Source organism: Fukomys damarensis, unplaced genomic scaffold, assembly GCF_012274545.1.
Source record: "Fukomys damarensis isolate Sample0158 unplaced genomic scaffold, DMR_v1.0_HiC HiC_scaffold_15, whole genome shotgun sequence".
Classification (NCBI taxonomy): Eukaryota; Metazoa; Chordata; class Mammalia; order Rodentia; family Bathyergidae; genus Fukomys; species Fukomys damarensis.
The window spans coordinates 20,666,635-20,684,306 of NW_022900927.1; the positions used below are offsets into that span (position 1 = coordinate 20,666,635).

The 17,672-nt window shown below is 39.1% G+C and overlaps 2 protein-coding genes across 2 annotated transcripts in view; one reads left to right on the forward strand and one right to left on the reverse strand.

Moving 5' to 3' along the window:
* Window positions 1–6,519: 6,519 nt before the first annotated feature.
* LOC104851972 (gametocyte-specific factor 1-like) lies at window positions 6,520–13,200 on the reverse strand. Its single transcript, XM_010609407.1, has 7 exons — window positions 13,155–13,200; window positions 9,514–9,611; window positions 9,193–9,313; window positions 8,948–9,049; window positions 7,770–7,833; window positions 7,218–7,274; window positions 6,520–6,532 (listed from the first exon to the last, which is right to left on the reverse strand). The coding sequence occupies exons 2-7, from the start codon at window positions 9,604–9,606 to the stop codon at window positions 6,520–6,522; spliced, it is 450 nt and encodes a 149-aa protein (XP_010607709.1). The 5' UTR covers window positions 9,607–9,611; window positions 13,155–13,200.
* A 2,018-nt stretch (window positions 13,201–15,218) lies between these two features.
* Window positions 15,219–17,672, forward strand: part of Nckap1l (NCK associated protein 1 like) — a 48,019-nt gene continuing 45,565 nt past the window's right edge. Inside the window, exons 1-3 of the mRNA XM_010609385.3 lie at window positions 15,219–15,387; window positions 16,425–16,535; window positions 17,349–17,441. Coding sequence (XP_010607687.1) covers window positions 15,286–15,387; window positions 16,425–16,535; window positions 17,349–17,441 — 306 coding nt within the window. The 5' untranslated portion in view covers window positions 15,219–15,285. The remainder of the gene's footprint in view (window positions 15,388–16,424; window positions 16,536–17,348; window positions 17,442–17,672) is intronic.

A 17,672-nucleotide genomic window follows, 5' to 3' on the forward strand; every position in this document is an offset into this window, starting at 1 on the left:
ATGCCTGGCTTTAAAATGTTTTATTTTGATACTGGGTCCCACTCAATCACTAAATTGTCCAGGCTGGGCTCAACTTTGAGATCTTCCGCCCTCACTCCTGGAAGAGTGCTAGAATTACAGGCATGCCCCACCATGGCTGGCTGGTCTAGTGATTCTTAATCGTGTCTGCACGTTAGTCACCTAAGAAACTCTGAAGACATGCTCGGCTGAGTTCCCATTCCAGACCAAGTAATCAGAAAGAGACAGGAATAGTTATTTTTTAAAAACATATCCAAGATGAGTCTAATGTGCAGCCAGGGTTGAGAAACACTGACCTAGACACTGTTCAGAATTTACAAAAGCTATTCTTTTACCTGAGTGGCGTGGGTGATTCATATGAAGAAGGAATATGCTGTAAAGTGTTTTTTTTTTCAAAGATAATTGCTAAGAATGAAAGCTTCATTGCAAGCTTAGCACAAAGCATTTTAGAAACATTTATTGTTTTGCAAATCAGCTTCAGATTGTTAGGAAATAATTTTAGTGAAATCCTAACCTCTGACTTTATCACATCATTCATGTTGAATTAGTAAGGCCACAGTGAGTTGAACCAAAATGTGAATTTTCACATTTCAAATGGCAGTAATCTGGTGCAAGTGTTGTCACTGTTGCCATGATGTATAGATGTTTTTTATTCAGATACCTTCAAATTGAAATTTCTGAGGAAGAAAGAACTAAGAGCTTGAGAGGAAGAAGATTAAGTCCTAATCCAGAATCCAAAATCAGACTTTGCTGAATTCAGAAATGTGTTCAGGTGACAGGATCTTCAACTGTTAAAGCTGTTCCATTTAGCACCAGTGAACAAGCCTACCAACTTACAGACAAAAATTAAAAATGCCTTTAAGTGGTGATTTTGAAATAAAAACACACCACACATTTATTCTTTTCAACCCCAAAGCATTCTGCTTTATCTGAGATCCCTCCTGAGCTTGCTTTCAGATGGGTTTTCCAGCCCAGGTTGATCATATTTGAAAAGGAAAAAAACAAGAGACTTAATCTTTTAAACACCATGGTTGGAGTTAGTGGAGATTAATACACCAAACTTAGTTCTGATAATTTCTGGGCTTATTTGTGCATATTCTAGTATTTATCCTTATAGATTTTTAATTATTAATTAAAAATTTAAAGTTTATGGATTAATGATTAAAAAGACAAATCTGTACTTTAGTGATTGAAAAAACTTTGTTAGGCTGGGTATGGTGGTACACTCTTGTAATCCCAGCTGCTCAGGAGACTGAGGCAGGAGACCAAAAGTTCAAGGTCAGCCTGGGAATTTAGTGAGACTTTATCTTAAAAAAAAAAAAAAGCTGAAGATGTAGCTCAGTGGTAGAGTGCTTGCACATCATACGCAAGCCCTAGGTTCAGTTGCCAGTATTGTAAAACAAACAACAAAAACATTCATCAGAAAATGAGTATTTTTAGACCTTTGGATTGAAGGAATTCCAGTACTACTTCAGATACATCAGAAAGTTTCAGTGTTTCAGAAAGCCTAATAAAATAAAAATTTTCCCATCAGAAGACTAAAATACTGATTTTGTTTCTGACTTGAATTTTATCAACTAAGTCCTGGTCCTTTCACTTATGATTTCTGACTGGTGGTTAAATGTATAATTAAAAATAGAAAATAGAAAAATTATTCTATAAACAGTTGCAAATAAAAATAAAAGGTTATGGGGAAATGTGATAGGTATTCTTAAGTGGTGAGAATATAGTTATTGGCAACTATTGTACAGAAGAGAGAAAAATTGGAATTAGATATAGTTGTTCAGGCATAGTATCAGGGAGAAACTAATGAAAATAAATTTATGTAGCCAGGCATGGTGGTGCATGCCTGTTATCCCAGCACTCGGGAGGCTGAGGCAGGAGGATTGCTGTGAGTTAGAAGAGTTAGAGACCAGCCTGGGCTATGTAGTGAGTTCCAGGTCAGTCTGAACTACATAATGAGACCCTGTCTCAAAAACCAAAAAGAAAATAAAAGAAATTTATGTTTAGAAAAGAGTTGCTAATGAGAGCATACTAAAAAAAAGCCAAGATTTAACTCTAGAAATTTAAGTTACAGGATAAGTAGGGGAAAAAAAGAGGTGATATTTTGTTTGTCCTAATAAGTAAATGTTGCATATCTCAGTAATCTACATTGTCTGTAATCATCACCAGTATGTGGTACTTAAGAAGAAATCCATTCTGTGTTTCCCCCCTGTTGTGGGTAGTTCTTTTCCCCAGAATTCAAGAAAATATAGCTTCTCACACATTCTTTTTTTTTTTTTTGGTACCAGGGATTGAACTCGGGTCCTTGTGCTTGCAAGGAAGGCCACCGAACCGCTGAGCTAAATCCCCAGCCCAACACGTTCTAGTGCTGGCATTTAACATGTAAAGTGTAAGCTGAACTTTGTTAACTGTTCTAGTATCAAACAGATAGGTAAATAAATGGGAATATTCTGTTTTAGGGTTTTTGAGAGTCTTGCTGTGTAGCCCAGGCTGGCCTTAAACTCTCTGAGGTGCTCCTGCCTCGGTTTACTAAGTGCTGGGATTATAGGCATGTGTCACCACGCCCAGCTTGGGAACTTTTTGAAGATTGTTGAATAGAAGGTAGCATGGCAGAATTATGCCAGAGAAACTTTATGTGCTAACAATTATGTAAAAGGCTACTATTGCACAGAACAGCTTTAAAACTCCAATACTACCCTTCTTTAGATATGCTATTTTAAGGAATATGTTTAAATAGAAGACTTGTTCTCTCTGTGAAACCTTGTAACCTCTACTTGGGATTAAATCCTTACTTTTCGTTTGGTTTTGGTTTTGGAGCTACCATTTACCTTCCCCTTTCCTAGCACTTTTTTAGTGCCTTGTACCAGTGGTTCCGAAAGTGTGCTCCCCATATTGGTAGCACGAGCAACATCTGGAGACTTGAATAAATGCAAATTCGTTGGCCCTAGTAAGGCCTGAATCAGAAACTCTGGAAGGTGAGAGGCCTTACAGTTTTTAAACCTTCCATGTGATTGTGTTATCCATTAAAGTTTGAGAATCCTTCCCTTATACTGTAATTTTTAACATTGTTCCCTCATAATGGACCATGTCACTATAGTTTGCTTTTTTAAACTGAGGTGAGATTGACAAATTGTGTATATTTAAGGTTTACAATCTGATGTTTTGATGTAAGTACACCTTGTGTAATAATTACCATAGTGAAGCTAATTATCAAAACTGGGACATAGTTTTTTTTTTTTTTTTTTTTTTTTTTGGTACCGGGGACTGAATTCAGGCCCTTGTGCTTTTGAGGCAGGTGGTGGAACCACTGAACTAAATCCCCAGCCCACATAGTTATTTCCTTTTTTAAAAAAAATTATTATTTTTATTTAAATTGAATTTATTGGTACATTCTAGGTAGACAGTACAGTTACATTCATTACTGGGATCTTGTACCTTTACGTGCCAGGTCTTGGTTCTCATTTTTTACCCTTGTCCCCACCCTCCCTTCCCCCTCTCCTCCCTTCCCCACCTTCAAACACTTTAATTCCATTTTTACATTTTCTCATATTTTTTTTCCTTTTCCCTTATTCCCTTTTCCCTATCCTTCTCACTGTCCCTACACCTTTGGTCCTTTTCTTCCTATTTCATATTTCTAATTGCCCTGTTAGGATCTTAATTATTTCCTTTTTTTCCCTCCACAGTTATCTTTTGTGTGTGGTAAGAATGATTAAGATCTATATAGCAAATTTCAGGTATACAATACATTGTTTGTTTTGTACTGGGGATCAAACTTGGGTCCTTGCACTTCCAAGGCAGGTGGTGGAACCACTGAGCTAAATCCCTGGCCCCATTGTTTGGTTTTTTGAGACAGGGTTTCTCTATGTGGTTCAGCCTGATCTTGAACTCACTATGTAGCACAGGCTGGCTTTATACTCAAAGTAATTCTCCTGCCTCAGCCTCCTGAGTGCAGGGATTACAGCATGTGACACTATACCCAGCTTACAAATATATTGTTATTAACTATAATTCCCATGATGTGCATTCATTCTCCAGAATTTGTTGATCTCAGGTGAGTACAGTGAACCCTCAAGTTACAACTGGCCTGACATACGAACAACTTGGGTTAATTAGGTTAATGGAAGATTCATTTGCCTCTTGTTATCTATAATGTGTAATCAGGTAAAACATCCAGATCTCAGGTGTGTTGACTTACAAAAAACTTGAGTTACAACCAGCCCTCAGGAACTGATTGACTTCAGTGTCCATTGTACTTTTAGACTTTGACCAATATCTTCCCACTTCCCCTGTGCTGCTATAGTTCTTAAATAGTGTTGCAAATTTCACAGATACTTGATTATTTGACTGGAGTACACAGATATATTTTGTCAAGTGCTGTAAACTAAGATATCCATCTATTTTATAAAAGAGTATGTGCAGGACGGGGATTTAGCTCAGTGGTGCTGCCACCTGCCTTGAAAGCACAAGGTCCCAAGTTAGATCCCTGGTACAAAAATAAACAAACAAACAAACAGAGTATGTGGGAAGAAGAGACTAAAAATTTGAGATTTTACTTTTTTTTGCACCACAGGTGCTTGAAAAGCCTGCTCTAAAAGGCCCAGAAAGGCTTGTCACTATTCCATGAAAATAATTTGCCTTAGTAGGACTTTCTGGAGAAGAGAAACCCATTACCAGGAGTTTTGAAAGGTTGATTTATTCTGATGGAAATATTTAGCCCAGAGTATTGAATCTCATTTTACCTAAGTAAGGCTTTCTAGTATAGATTCTCTACATTTATCAGACTTGACTCTGAGCACAGGCTTATCACACAGTCAAGATCATATCTATCCTAAAGGATCTTATAGCTTAACAATAACAAAGCAGAATGAAAGTCAATAGCCTTCCTGTACATGAGTAACACACTCAGTGAGAGAAATTAGGGAAACAACATCTTTCACAATAGCATCTAAAAAATGAAATACTTAGGAATCAATTTAATGAAGTAAGTAAAAAGACCTTTCCACGTAAAACTATATTACTCTGAAAAAGGATTTCGAAAAGGATATCAGAAAATGGAAAGATATCCCTTGTTCTTGGGTAGGAAGAACCAATATGCAAATGGCCATATTTACAAAATTGTTATACAGATTTAATTCAATCCTGATCAAAATTCCAATGGCATATCTCATAGAATTAGAGAAATCAATCCTAAAATTCATTTGGAGCCAGAAGAGACCTACAATAGCAAAAGCAATTCTGGGCAACAAAGGCAAGGCAGGGGGCATCACAATCCCTGACCTAAAGTTATACCACAAAGCTACTGTGATAAAAAACAGAATAGTTCTGGCAAAAGAACAGAACTGAAGATCCATGGAACAGATTAGAAGATGCAGAAACAACTCCAGATGTACTTTGCCACCTAATCTTTGACAAGGGAGCCAAACCCCTTCACTGAAGAAAGATAGCCTCTTTTAATAAATGGTGCTGGAGAAACTGGCTTTCTACTTGCCAATGAGTAAAACTAAATTCATGAGCTGGGTGTGGTGGCACATGCCTGTAATCCTAGCACTCGGGAGGCTGAGGCAGGAGGATCGCTGTGAGTTTGAAACCAGCCTGGGCTACATAGTGAGTTCCAGGTCAGTCTCAACTACAGAGTGAGAACCTGTCTCAAAAACCAAAAAAACAAACCAAACCAAACAAAGTAAAACTAGATTCATATCATCACCATGCACTAAAGTAAAAATGAATCAAAGATCTAAATATTAAAATAGAAACACTAAATTGGTTGCAAGATAGAATAGGTAGAAATCTCAAAGACATTGGTGTAGGATAAGACTTCATGAACAAAAGCCCTGATCACCTAGGAAATATCACAAAGAATCAACAACTGGGATTTCATCTTATTAAAAGGCTTTTGCACAGTGAAAGAACCCATCAACAGAGTCAAGAGACAACCCACAATATGGGAAAATTTTTTCCCAGTTCTTCAAATTCTATACTATCTAAATTATATAAAGAACTAAAAAATATCAGACCACCCAAATTTAAAGACTCAATCTAAAAATGGAAATTTGAAATGAATAAATACTTCTGAGATGAAGAAGTAGACATGGAAAAAATATATGAAAAGATATTCAACATCAGTGGTCATTCAAGAAATGCAAATTACCCAATTTTTTTTTTTTTTTGTACCAGGGATCGAACTCGGATCCTTGCTCTTGCAAGGCAGGTGGTGGAACCACTGAGCTCAATCCCTGGCCCCAAGAGATTCAAATTAAGATCTGAGATTCCATCTCATTCCAGAAAGAATGGCTGTTATCAAGAAATTAACCAATAACATGGGGCTGGGGATTTAGCTCAGTGGTTCTGCTGCCTACCTCACAAGTGCAAGGTCCTGAGTTCAATCCCCAGTACCAACTGAATTATGTTTCCTGCCACACAGTTAAGATTTTCCTAAAGTTTAAAAAAGACTGGAAAATAAATCTTCAGTCTGTTGGCTCTTCAATCCACACTTCTCCATCAGTTTTTCTGCCTGTAGAGAGAAAGAAGATTGAGGTGATGTCATTTTGATATGAATGGTTTTATGAAGGACATAAGCTTGAGGTGTGTTCAGAGCATTTCAAATAGTCCTAGACAGCCTTTCCTCCCAAGTCTGATCGAATCCATCAGGACTTCCCCTGTCTCTGTTGTGTTTGTTTTTTACTAAATTTTATTTTATCCTATACTCCCCAACCCCTCTCCCCTCCATATGTAAAAAAGATTTGTTTCCACTTCCCTTATGTCTATTGTGAACAGAGGAGGGACTTAGAATAATAGTATTTGTTTAATTTTCTTAAAATTTTGTCTAAACTATATTAGTTTTTTTTTTTTTCTTGTACTAGGGGTTGAACCCATGGCCTTCATAGTGACCTATATCCTCAGGTCTTTTTTTTTTTTTTTTTGAGACAAGGTATCACTATGTATTGTAGTTCAGTCTGGCCTTGAACTCACTGTGTAGCCAAGGCTGCCCTTGAATTCCCAATGATCCTCTTGCTTCAACTCCTGAGTGCTGGGATCACAGGCATGTACCACCACATCAGCTTCCCAGGTCTTGTTAAGTCACTGAATTTCCCAGGCGGGGTTCAAACTTGTGATCCTCCTACCTCAGCCTCTCAGAGTGCTGGGAGTACAGGTGTGTGCTACCATGCCCAGCTATGCTAGTTTTAAAGTTATGTTACCTTTTATTGTTGTTAGGATGCTTAGCCATATCCTCTTTATTTCGGTCTCTTGAGTCACTGTAGGAGAGATCATAAGGGGAAAGTTAGTTGAAAACAAGGACTGGAGAATTAGTCTAGATAACTAGTTAGTTACAGGAGGTTAAATTATTTTGTCAAACATACTTGCCGTGTCAGAAAAGGGATTTTTTCTAATTTCTGTTTTGTACAGTATATTTATGCCTTATCCTTGGGTAATTCAGTTAATGGCTCTTAGAGCTCTTAAAAGTTCCTTTCAGGCTGTTTGGTTGGAGATCCTGACCTGGTTCTTTCTCTTTCATATATTAAGGAATTAGCCTTTTTTTTCTTTGAAAATCTTACACAGAATCCAGAATTTTATGTGTACAAGTTCTTTATGGAAATACAATCCCAAGTGGAGCCATTGAGAAGCAAAGGGAAGCACTCAGAGCCTGCCTCACAGATCTTTAGTAGTTGAAGCTTAGTTGTCTGCCATGCCTGTGCCCATTTCACTTTTAGAGCCCAGTTCTCCAATTTGACAATGAAAATACATTTTACCTTTCACAAACCAGCATTTTTGGAGTAAAAGTTTTAAGAATGAATGAAGAGTGATCCATGGTATCTAGAAAGAAGGAGAGGAGGAGTAGGTGACACAAGTACTAAGCATTTTATATCATTGCAGAGAAGACTAGCTGGCAGCAGGTGTTTGAGCCTTCCTTCGGCAGTTGTCCCTGGGAAGTGGCTGTTCTGCCAGGGACTACTTTCTCACTTCTGTCACGTTTAGATGTGATGACGTGACTAGTTTTGCCAATGAAATAGGAATGAAAGTATTTTCTTCTGGAGTGAGGCGCTTTCTTCATTCTCCTTTTGTGGCAGCTTTGAAAGCTAAATGTTTCTAGGTGACAGCAAGATGAAAAGAGTGTTTTTCCTTGAACAACTGTCACTCATCCAATACTTGAACTGGGATTTACACAAGAAAACTGTTGTGTTAAGTCACCATATTAACATGGTATGGAGGTTATATGTTATAGGGGCTAGCGTTGCTCTAACACACACACATCTTTATTTTGTGATGTTGGAGGTTGAACCTAGTTCTTCATGCATGCAAGACAAGCACTCTGAGCTACTCTCTAGCTCTGATTTAATATTAAGACTGACTGTGAGGCAGTCTTTTATAGTTGAAGATGTGTTTGAGAAGTAACTTGCCTTAAAGTGAGAGCAGACTGTTGACCCTAGATATGACTGAAAGCCAGAAATGTCTCCATTATAACATGCTGCATCATAGAGACAGGATATTACTTGAGATAAGTGATAAATCCCAAATTTTCAAGTTCCAGATGTGGGTAAGATCAGAATCTTTTTTTAAAAAACTCTACTGTATGTTAAACCCAGAGCATTTATACTCAGCTAATCCCCCAGGCTTTTAAAATTTTGATACAGGGTCTTGCTAAGTCACAGAGTTGCCCAAGCTGGGCTTGGGCTTGTGAGTCTCCTAACTCAGCCTCCCAGAGTACTGGGATCACAGGTGTGTGCCTCCATACTCAGCTGAATATCGGAATCTTTTAACTTATAAGTGAATTTAGATTTTAGCTAGGGCCTTTGTTACTGGGCTAACTCTCCAGAGACAGGTGAAATTCTTAGATTTACTAATTGGATTGCTTAGTGAAGAGTTTTGTGGGAAAAGTATCAAAATTTAATTATCCAGGGCTGTGTTTATTAGCAATGATTATGCTCACCTACGTTCCAGACAACTGCATCAGGAATCTGATTGGCAGAACTAGAAAGTTTTTCATTTAATTCCAAACTTGGAGAAATAAACTTGGGAAGATTAACTGGTTCTGCAATAAAACACCAGGAATTATAAGAGTAGAAATTTCCTTTGTATATTACTCTTCTGTTAAGGCTTCCATAGTTATGAGGTGTGGTATAGGGAATAATAGAGTTTAATGTGGCTTACCTGCCACCAAAGTAAAAAACTTACCATCATCTATAGCATTTCTGTAGACACAGTTAGCCTCATGTTCCTTGAGCCTTTCGATTGGAACCACATGACAAGCATTATATTTGCAGTTAGCCATCCTTTTAGCTATGTTTGGATTTTTCTAGAAAGAAAAAGTTCTTGTTAGATTTTGCTTGTATTCTACCCTCAACTAATTTCTGGAAATACTGAAGAAATATATTTCAACATTAAGAACTTCCAGGTGCTACATATGATCACAAGCTTTTGTTAACTTTTACTCTTTATATTTTGAGCTCATTTTTTCCCCTCTAGGGATTTGTAGGTCTTATCAGAAAAACTAACCTTTTTGCATGATGCCAGGTGGTACTGTAACCTGCTGGCTGGCATCCTGTGGGTTGGGTTATAAGGACATATTTTTAAGGCTTCTGGCTCCATGAGGCCTAAAGAGCAGAAACCATGGGTTGGCAAATAAAAGATTGACATTTGAGATATGGCAGTCTTGACATAGGCCTATTTTCTATTTTTGAAAGAAAAGTGGAATGAAATATATAGGTATCTCGTTGGCAAATAAAAGATTGACATTTGAGATATGGCAGTCTTGACATAGGCCTATTTTCTATTTTTGAAAGAAAAGTGGAATGAAATATATAGGTATCTCAAATTTTACCTATAAAGTTTTGAATTAGTAAAGCAACAGCCTAGCCAGTTAAACAATAGAGGAAATTCACTTCTTCCATACCTTGAAAGACCAAAATTTAATTTTTGTACACATCTTATAGGTTGTGTTAAATAGTTGTGTGGCTCTTCAATAGAGTATCACAGACTTGGGATGAAATGCAGTACTTAACACTGAAAACCTGAATTTTGGAGAAAACAAGGCTGGTGTAGCAGATTCCTTTACTGCTCAGTATTGGTACCTTTCCTCCCTTCTCCAGCTTAGTTAAATTAATCTCTTTGGCAGGGAAAGATGCTCATTATCATATAGGTCAGCACAGCCACCTTTGGAGGAGAATGAGCAGTAGTACAATGTTCACATTCAGGCCACTTTGTAGTTACTTAAGAACATCAGCCTGAAATCTCTAAGGTTGTACATATTAATACATAGAGACTCATAGAAGTGAACTAAAAATACAACATCTCAAATCTGCTACATTTTACTGCCAATAGGAGGCCTACTTTTTCCTATGACTAGCTGTCTTTAGCAATCCTAGCAGACATTACTTTCAAGAGACTTCTAAGTTTCCAGGCAACAGCTACAGCTGAGATTTCTGCAAAGGAGAGATGTATAGTTTAATGGGGGTGGGGTGGCGAGGAGATCAAGGCAGACTGGCATAAGTAGGAAGGATAGAAAAGTGCCCTAGAATAGCCCATTTCAATTCTGCCTTGTATCATGCCTAGGGCATAGACAAAGGGCACAGAGCTAGACTGTTAAATGTCAGATTTTCCTGAGGGCATTTTGGTAATTAAATCCATGGATTAGACTCAGGTAGCTTTTAGGAACATGAGTGTAGTTCTTTAAAGCTTTCACTACATGTGAATGAACAGCTTGGAGCCATGAATACTTATTATAAAGTGAATTTGCTTTTTTCGGAAAATAAAGGCCTCAATATAATCCAATATTGTATACAGTTACTCTTAGGTTCTGAAAGATAATGAAAAAGGTGCTATGATACCCAAATATAGTTTTCAGAACCCCAAAGCCTTATTTCAGCTAACAGCCTAGAAAAACATGAGTCTTGACCAGAATGGTAAGGCTAGTCTTAACAAAGACTGCTTCAGAATAGGCAGTGACAACTGGTGACATTGGATTGTTCACCTAATTGATGATGATGATGATGATGATGATTTTGAGTTGGGTCTAGCTAAATTGCCCAGGCTGTCCTTAAATTAACAACTCTCCCTTGTCAGCATCCTGGGCAGCTGAGATTACAGGTGCACACCATCACACGCAGATTCACCTAGTTATTGATAGATGATATCCCAATGTAGGGAGGCCAAGACTGATGGAGATCATTTTTTTTTTTTTTTTTTTGGTACCGGACTTGAACTCGGGTCCTTGTGCTTGCAAGGCGGGCCACCGAACCGCTGAGCTAAATCCCTGGCCGGAGATCATGTGTTTTAACACAGGTTCGTTTTGGCAAGACTATTCCAGGCTTGATGCCTTCTTGACACGTAAACCTAGCCTAAATGATCTTGAGACCTACCTTATCTCAAAATAGTGTCTCTCAAGATTCTCGAGGGAACTGTCCATGGAGGAGAATACAGTCCTTCTGTCTGGCAAACAAGGGGATCAGATGAGGTGTTTGAGATGAGAGAAACCGCAGTATCTTTCAGGAAATGATGGGAATCAACATGCTGTTCAAGCCTTCTGTTAATTCCTTTCCTCCCACCATAATGTCTGTAGTTTAGGGAAGTCTTAGGGAAGTGACTCTCAGTCTTGCTGTGCATTAAGAATCACTGAGTAGTTTTAAAGTACAGATGCTTTGGTGTCACTCTAAAACAATTGGATGAGAATCGCAAGAGTGAGGGCCAGGGGTTTGGCTCAGTAGTCCTGCTGCCTCCCTTGCAAACTCAAGGGCCTGAGTTCACTCCCCAGTACTGGAAGAAAAAAAAAAAATCTCAAGAGTATAGTCAGGCTGAGTGTGGCTTGAGTATGGCTTTAAAGAGGCTCCGCACAGGATTGTGATTTGCAGCTGGGTTTTGCTGTAGGTAAATTAAATGCCTTTAGGAGGGCTCCCCCAGTTCACAAGAGGAACTGCTGAACAGTCTTCCCAATAAGATTTCTCTGAAGACTACCAGTTGGCATGATTAGTCCCATCTTTAAACCTGGCCTTGGGCGGGGGATTTAGCTCAGCGGTTCGGTGGCCTGCCTTGCAAGCGCAAGGACCTGAGTTCAATCCCCAGTACCAAAAAAAAACAAAAACCCCCCAAACCCTGGCCTTTTGAATTTACAGAGTACCAAATAGAATTCCACAAAAAGTGACATAAAAAGCTCACTATAGGGCTGGAGATTTAGCTCAGTGGCGCCAGTGCCCGCCTGGCAAGCACAAGGTCCTGAGTTTGAATGCTGGTTCTGCAAAAAAAAAAAAAAGCTCACTATATACATTCCTAACCTAATGTACTAGGCCTTGAGGCCAGTGTTTACATTTGTTCAACTATTTTTATCACTTCTGCTATTGTATGAGGGATCATCAACATAAATAGATTAGGCAACCAACTCAGGATGATGGAAAGCCTATAGTTGTAAAGATAAAATGTGTTCGAATAATATTAGTATTGTTTGAGGTAATACACACTGAAATGTCTGGTATATAGTAAATAACTATGTTACTGTTTTGCATGTACTGATCCATTTTATATACAGAGTAGCCCCATAGTAACTCCCAGATAGGAGTTATTATTAATATCATCTCCATTTTACAGGGAGGGAAATTCTGTCAGCTGGTAAGTCATAGAGGCAGAATGTGAACTCAAACTACCTGACTCTAGAACCTGGACTCTTAGCCTCCAAGGCATAAGGCTTCACTCACTGTACTTAACTATGTTTAAACCCAATCCTGACTGATACCAAAATGTGAACTTTCCCTACATACCAAGTACAGAAGAACAAATATTTCCAGGCTGCAGCAGTCTCTCACTTCAGTAGGCAAGGGAGTATAATAATGAAATGGGCAAGTAAAGAGAAAATCTGATTTAAAGGTAAAATAAACCAAGTGCTGTAAGAGTTCAGCAAGGGCTGGACTCGGGTGTATTGAGCTAGATCCTGAAGACTGAATAGAGTTTGGTCAGAGGGAAACAATGTGTGAAGGCAGAAAGGAGCACGGCACATTCACAGTAGGTGGAGTACACAGTCCCGGCTAGGTTGGGGAGTCCGTATTAAGGGACTGCAGAAGACAAGATTGGCTTGAGATGGAGACTCTTCAATCAAATTCGGGGATGAGAATGAGGAATACAAGTTCAAGAACCAAGAGGACAATACTCACTCTGAGAAGGTTGGTGTTGTTTTGGTTCTCAGCTGCCCAAATTTTGACCTCTTTTACAACCTTCTCTTTATCCTCCTCCATCAAGGTAAAAGACCAATAGGAATCACACAAATCTCTTTAGCAGATCCCAGGATTCTTTGATAACAGCAGGTGATTCAGATTTTCAGAACCAATGTAGCATTATTCCAGTGTCGTAGCTTTTTAGGGACACAATCCAGAAAATAAATTGGAGATAGATTCTCTTTTCAAAAATCATCTCGCTTAGAGATGTTTGAAATGTAACATTTTAAGCGTTGGCATCTTTTTTTTTTTTTTAAAACATTCTTTTGGGAGCAAACACATTCCTTAGATAATGCTAATCAGTTCTGACTCTTTCCCTATTTCCCTAATCACCAGGATTTATTGGAACCTGTAAGAGGTCTGGATATTGAGGAATGGGAATAACTGAAAAGCAAAGAAAAAGTATTGGAAAAGATGTGGCTGCAAAGATGACTCTGATTTAGAATTTTTCCTAGGGCCTTTTTTCTTTGGCTATGTATTGTAAAAGAAACAAAATGAGTTGAAATTTTCTTGAGTTCAAGGTTAAGGTTTGGCTCAAATGGCAAGAATATTTCAGTGTGGCCAGGGATTTAGCTCAGTGGTTCCACATCTGTGGTACTTGCATCGCAAGTGCAAGGGCTCGAGTTCGATTCCTGGTACAAAAAAAAAAAAAAAGGCTATTGCCAGGCGCCAGGCGTGGTAGCACATGCCTGTAATCCCAGTACTTGGGAGGCTGAGGCAAGAGGATTGCTGTGAGTTCAAGACCAACCTGGGCTACATAGTGAGTTCTAGTTCAGTCTCAACTACATAGTGAGACCCTGTCTCAAAAAAAAAAAAAGAGTATTTTAGTGTGGAATTTATTCAGTCTTCTAAGATTTAAGGGTCATTATTAATTTCCTCTTACTAATCTTGATTATTTGGTTCTTTTTCATGGAGCTTATTTCTCAATTTGGTCATAATGACTCAAAAATAAGCCAGTGTATTTATTAAGTGGCAGATGTATTCAAGAGGTGTTCTAGCTGGGTGTTTTTCAACATGTGTCCCCTGGAACATTTGTAACAAAACCTCTGAAGGTACTCAGAAATGCAGATTTCTAGGCCTCTACAGAATTACCTATCTGAATCTCAGAGGACAGGGATTGATCTCAGTTTTTTTTTTGGCACTGGGGATTGAACTCAGGTCTTTGTGCTTGCGAGGCAGGCGGCAGAACCACTGAGCTAAATTCCTGGCCCCTGATCTCAGTTTTTAAGCACCTAAAGTACTATTATACTAGAGCAGTTGTTCTCAAACTGGAAGTGCATTGGAATTACCTGGAGGGCTTATCAGAGTGTAGACCCAGCTCAGAGTTTTGGATTCAGTAGGTCTGGGATGGGGCCAGAGAATTTTCATGCCTAACACATTTCCAGGTAATATGATGCTGCTTGACCACACTTTGAGAATCACTGTACTAGAGCCTTGTGAAGGATATTAGGAACAATTCCTGTCATTAGGACCATATGTAGTACTTGAATAAGATCTATCTAAAAAAATATAAGGACTAACACACATATGTATATTTTGGCAATTTACAATATAATATTTGACATTGGATGGGTTAGACGGGATTTGATCTGCCTTCTAAAAGATGACAAGGCCTAAGGTTCAGTAGACAATCATACATTCTTGATAGAGACATAAAAGGGGGAAAGTGTAGAATGTATGGGGGTGAGGTGGTAGACAACTTGCTGGTGTGGTGTAGAACTTTGTCCAGGACACTTGTGGTGGGCTTTGGCCAAAAAGATTGGTGCCACACCATAAAGAGCCTCGAAAGCCTGTCCCTTATCCCTGCCACCACCCAACTCTCAGCCTTACCGAAATGCCCAGAAAGAGGAAGTCTCCTCTGCTGAGTATGCAAGAGGAAGCACAGGAGGCTGTAAGGGCCTGTGAGCCACAGTGACTGCTCTCACCCATGAGCCAATTGCAGAGGCAACAGGAAGACCAGCGCACCAACCAGGCTGGATTCCTCCACCCGGAAGGTGTCACCACCCAAGCTGAGAGTGTTTGGGGAGAGCAGGCATTACTGTTCGGGTGCTCCTCTCTCTTGGTGATCATCATGTCTTTGACCTCTGCTTACCAGCATAAATTAGCAGAGAAGCTCACTATCCTGAATGATCGAGGTCAGGGGGTTCTCATCCGTATGTACAACATCAAGAAGGTAAGTTGGACCAAGGGGACCGGTACTAATCATTACACTGTAACTAGGCAGGGAAACCCGAGCCTGGCAGGTCCAGAAGTTAGACTCCCTCCACTTTTCCACTGCTTCTACTGGCCTTGAGTTATTTGCTCAGATTGTGTAGGCCAGGCAGTTTGGGAGGCAGGGGAAATCTTCTTTTTAGGGGCTTCCTTTTCTAGGTCTGATTCTCATTCTAGGGAGAGCACTTGCTTTCTGCTGGGCCTGAGAGTTAGGGGTGGGGTGGCAGGGAGAATAATTGTTATTTGGAGAAAGGTTTAGAATTCTGGATCTTAAATATTGCTGATCCTCTACACTCTTGAGGAAATCTAAAGTTGAGTCTCTGCAAAAACTTTTTCATGGAAGCAATTTCCTTAAAGGAAAAAGATACTTAGGGTTTTAAAAGTTAGGTGCCTTTTGAGGCACTTTATCTTAGGCAACTCATCCTCAGTTTGTATGTGTTGTTTAGGATGGAAACTGTGAAACTGGGAGAAGCTGGTGGGCTAGGGGCTGGGCAAGTCACAGAAAGTAAAGAGATAAAGACAGATAATTGTGGGACATTCCTGGAAGAGAAAATAAGAGATTTGAGGGGAGAGAACTTCTGTGCATTTTGTAATAAAACAAATCATGAGGAGCATAGATTTTCTGTGTCTGTGTCTCCAATAAATGCCCTTTGGGATAAGATATTTATATAATGGACGGTGTTTCACACAAATTCTAACTTCTGAGCAGCCACTTTCTCACTACTTCCGGCTTCAGTTCAGAGACAGGGAAACTGCTTCCTCTTTGTGCTAGGGCCAAGCAGATGTTAAGCTTTACCCAGCAAGACAAGATTTCCAGGTGGTTAGTTAGCTCTTAGTTGGCTTAATGTCCTGGGACTTGTTCCTGACCTACAATCATGCAGTTATAATTAATTCCCAGATTGCCTTTCCTAAGGGAGACTGAGAGTGAATGATGTAGGAAGAACTACATTTCTGAGGGGCAGGAGAAAGGATTGAAATATAGTATGATTTTCTATGCAGACTTGTTCAGACCCCAAGTCCAAGCCACCTTTCTTACTGGAAAAGTCTATGGAATCATCTGTCAAGTACATCAACAAGAAATTTCCCAACCTAGATGTCCGAAACAGCACGGTGAGAATTCAGTCCTTCTTATCTCTGAAATAACTATGCTTGAATGGCTCACTTTCTGTCCTCTAACTACTGCTTTTCTATTTTAGCAGGGGATGGGGTAGCCTTCTTTCAGTTTTCCTAGACTCAGGTGCAGGTTTCAGGTTGGAATGCAGATTTAGGTCTTGAGAACTCTGAGATAAGATGAGAGTCTCTCAAGGTAAGCTAGAGTAAAGCATTGCCCCTTCCTCCCTTGCAGGATTCATGAGAACACTGTGCTTGTAGAGGAAGATAGCTCATCAACCCAGCAGCATGAAAATATTTTATTGTCCTTCCTGTTTCCTACTCACTGTTTCCACACTATTTGTCTTAGAATTATGTATCTACTGGAATATCCCTTACTTTTTCTTTATTAAATGTTAGTCCTAGATTTCCTTCTTTCTTTTTCTTTTTGGTACCAGGGATCAACTCAGGACTTTGTGCTTACAAGTCAGGTGTGGTGCCACTGAGCTAAATCCCCAGCCCAGCCTTAGATTTCTTACCTATCTACCAGTAGCATCTTCTCATTCTGCTTCTTTTTGCTTTGATATAAATAGTATGCCTCTTCAACTGAAAGGAACCGTGAAATTTTCTCTATTTTAGATTTATCTAGTTAGAATTACCTGCAACTATACTGCTAGTCTCTCAGTTTAAAGAGAATATTGGAGAAGCTGTATCTCCTCTGCCAGTTTATTTCAATCCACTAAGAATGATCAGGTATTATCCCTGTTCTTGAGTTATTTTGATTAATTGTTTTTTTATTTAGCATTTTTTGGTTTGGTTTTGTGTTTCTTTCAGCAACACTTAGGACCTGTACATCGAGAAAAAGCTGAGATAATCAGATTCCTCACCAACTACTACCAGTCATTTGTGGATGTCATGGAATTTCGGGTGAGCTGTTTCTAGCCCAAGTTCCCAACATAGTGTTTTCTTTCAGAAGTGATTCTTTCTTTAGTAGATGTTCACTTATATGAGCATCTTTTTTTTAAAAAAAAATGGTACTGGAGATCAAACTCAGGACCTTGTGCTTGCAAGGCGGTGCTGAAACCACTGAGTTAAATCCCCAGCCCTAAAAATATCTAAGTTGTAATGAAAGCAAGTTACAGAATAGTATGTGATATA

What these genes read in the sequence shown, in the direction of transcription:
- LOC104851972 (XM_010609407.1), bottom strand. Translation starts at nt 9,606, where the DNA reads ATGGAGCCAGAAGCCTTAAAAATATGTCCTTATAACCCAACCCACAGG. An exon ending in CAGAAATGCTATAGATGATG is followed by an intron (nt 9,050 to 9,192) that starts GTAAGTTTTTTA and finishes GTTTTATTGCAG; the next exon opens with AACCAGTTAATCTTCCCAAG. An exon ending in TGCAGTTGTCTGGAACGTAG is followed by an intron (nt 7,834 to 8,947) that starts GTGAGCATAATC and finishes CCTTCTTTCTAG; the next exon opens with ATACCATGGATCACTCTTCA.